The sequence below is a fragment of the Eimeria mitis genome, genomic scaffold (assembly GCF_000499745.2).
Source record: "Eimeria mitis Houghton genomic scaffold, Emh_scaff6232, whole genome shotgun sequence".
Classification (NCBI taxonomy): Eukaryota; Apicomplexa; class Conoidasida; order Eucoccidiorida; family Eimeriidae; genus Eimeria; species Eimeria mitis.
The window spans coordinates 1-3,038 of record NW_024015701.1 but is presented as its reverse complement, the minus strand read 5'-3'; the positions used below and the strand labels follow the sequence as shown (position 1 = coordinate 3,038).

Sequence of the window (3,038 nt, the reverse complement as noted above, 5' to 3'; positions counted from 1 at the left end):
AGCAGTAAGTCTAGCGACGAGTAGCAGTTCGCACTTTGTAGGCTGGGGAAGTAGAGAAGGGAAGTTGAGGTGTTTGATAGGAGGGTGGCCGTCTGTAGATTTTCCCCTTTCTATATTCCGGCGCAGAAGCCTTGAGAGCATCGACGCAGGGCAACTCTCCCCGATGAAGGGGTAGCATACCACCATACATCTCCTGGGCCACGGCCAGGAGGGCGCAGAGCCACACTTTCAAGGCAACACATACTGACAAATTTCGTGAACGGCTCAAGTACTTTATAAGGAGTTGGTACATTGACAGAACAACATTAATCGAGCACGAGGGACCTCGACAATCGGCATCGCGCATTCAGCCAGAATGCCTGGGGTTTTCCGCTGGCGTTTCACGTCGCGCTGAGCGGCGGAATGGGGCACTGTGTAGACAAAAATTGTTGAAATACCTCATTCAAGTATTTTTAGCAACGAAAAAGTCGTAAACTCAACTCCAGCGAATAAGCAGAATGACCCCACTGACCGGATGGCACAGCCGGAGTCGCTCCCTCGCCGCAACCTCCTGCACACACACTGCATAATATATTGTTACATCTGTAGTTGAGGGCCCCCAAAACTTTCCCCACTCTTCCAGTTTTCTCTTTCACATATTCAACTTCGAAACTGCAAACATGGCGGCCCTCAAACTTTTTTCTCTCGCCTCTGCGTCTGTGCTCGTGATGGCTAACGCTGTCCATCAAACCGCAAAGGAAAGTCCATTGACAACGAAAGCAGTAACCGCAACCTACACTGTAAATCTTGGTATGTCTGCAAATACTTGTTTGCTATGGAGGGTTTCAGCCTTGTGATGTTCCAAACCAATTGCACTGGAGGAGATGAGTTGTCCCGAAGGGTCAGTGGCGCTTGGAAAAAGGAAGTACTTCGAATGGCATTAAATGGCCGCAACACACTTTTAGAAGTATCAGTATTTGTACATTTGGGCTTAGGATGTCTGCGTCGTTCGTTTTTCTGTAGGGAATACGGGAGAGTGCCTCGCTGAAATCAACGCTGCACGCGAAGCCGCTGGACTCGCGCACTTCCAAGTGGCCAAGGAAGAGCAACACCAGTTGCCTAAGACTGATATAGAGGAACCCGACCCTCCGCAGAGTAGTCCCTGGGATCCTGTTTGTAAAGCTCTGATCGCAGTAGGTGTCTTTCATTGCAGCCTTCATCCTCAATCTTCCTATATCTAGAACAGGTTGTCGCATTTTTTAACCCGTGCATTGTTCATTTCAGGAAGACACAGAACAACAAGGAGGCGACTTGGAGGAAAATGGATTTGAAAGTGGCACATACGCCTTCATGGCCTTGGAATCGGCGACGCCCGACTGTGCCGCCGCAGTGAACCACTGGAAGGACGCCGTCAGCAACTTCACTACAATCCCTCCGCCGAAGAAGAACGAACCGAAACTCTACGAGAAACAGCAGAACGTTTCCTTTATTGCTCTGTACAACCCTTCCAACGATGCCGCTGCTGACTGCCGAGTCGTTACCTGCACTCTACCAGCAGACACCGAACACTCAACGTTCAGCATCCGGAAATCTGCTGAAGATAAGAAAGGCTATGCTCTACTGTGCATGACCACACCTGAAGCACTTAATGACGAAGAAGCTCCCTTCACGTAAGTTGGAAACCATTTCATGGAAAGCGAGAGCTGCGTAGTTTGCTAGGCCTGCAGATGCGAATACAGCTTTGTTTGCTATTCATCTGCTGGCGTATTGCACGCAGGGACGAGCAGTGGAACAAGATCAAGACATCCATCACAGGTTCTGCCTCTGCTGTTGCCCCGAGTCTGCTGGCCGTCGCTATTGCGGCCGTTGGCTTGTTGGCCCTTTAAAGCAGTTGCCTCTCCGTGGCACCCGGCTGCTGCCGATACTATTGAAGCAAAGCCGATCTCCGCAGTGTCGTATTCACACTTTCATTCCTTCAGAACAGACACTCTGACTGGCGTGTACAGCCTAAGCAAGTGTTCGCTTTCCGCTGCATGCATAGGACTGCGGCAATCGAAAGCTCTCAACACACGCCCTCTATAGACCTGCTTGCGCCTGTTGGATTTGCGTTGGATGCGCCACTAATTGACAAGCCTTCTCAGCCCTTTTTTATTTCTATGGGCAGCAAATGCTTGCCTCTCTCGGTCGCTCTCTTTGCGCCGACAGGAATCCTACGTACTGCTTCCTTTTCACTGGTTTAATTGACCTGCACTATGACTCTCCGGTTACCCATCCAGCGCTTTGTGCGTCACTGCATGCTTGGGCAGTTGTTCCTGCACATCTGTGCATGCATACAGCCCTGCATGTGTGCGTGTTGAGGACGAGAGCAGTAAGTCTAGCGGCAGCCGTAGTTCGCACTTTTTATGCAGGCGAGATACAGAGGGGAAGCTGAAGAGTTCGATAGGAGGGTGGCCGCCAGTAGCATTTTCCCTTTCTATATTCTGGCGCAGAAGCCTTGAGACCATCGACGCAGGGCAACTCGCTCGCGTCTAAAGGGACACCATGCAACACACTGGACCATGGCCAGAAGAGCGAAGAGCAGCAGTTTCAAGACAATTTATACTAATAAAGTTCATAAATCGTTTAGTTACCTTATAAGGAGGTGATAGATAGACAGAACAACATAAATCGAGCACGGCGGACCTCGACAATCCGCATCGCCGATTCAGCCAGAATGCCAGGGATTTTCCGCTGGCGTTTCACGTCGCGTTGAGCGGCGGCATGGGGCATTGTGTAGACAATAATTATTGAAATACCTCATTGAAGTATTTTTAACAACAACAGGGTCGTAAACTAAACTCCAGCGCTTAAGCAGAATGACCCCACTGACCGTATGGGCCCGTCGCAGTCCGCTCCCTCGCCACCTCCTGCACGCACACTGCATAGCATATTGATACTTCTGTGTTTCAAGCCCCTCAAAACTTTCGCCGTTCTTCCCGTTTTCTAGTTTACATATTCAACTTCAACACTGAAAACATGGCGGCCCTTAAACTTTTTTCGCTCGCCTCTGCGTCTGTGCT

General features: G+C 50.1%; 1 protein-coding gene across 1 annotated transcript; it reads left to right on the top strand.

Annotated features, from left to right (window-relative positions):
* Positions 1–659: 659 nt before the first annotated feature.
* On the top strand, positions 660–1,865 carry EMH_0086620 (SAG family member; the record flags this gene model as incomplete). Its single annotated transcript, XM_038022904.1, has 4 exons — positions 660–789; positions 1,003–1,172; positions 1,264–1,649; positions 1,757–1,865. 4 exons carry the CDS (start codon positions 660–662, stop codon positions 1,863–1,865), a joined length of 795 nt encoding a protein of 264 aa, XP_037878758.1.
* Between the last annotated feature and the right edge of the window lie 1,173 nt (positions 1,866–3,038).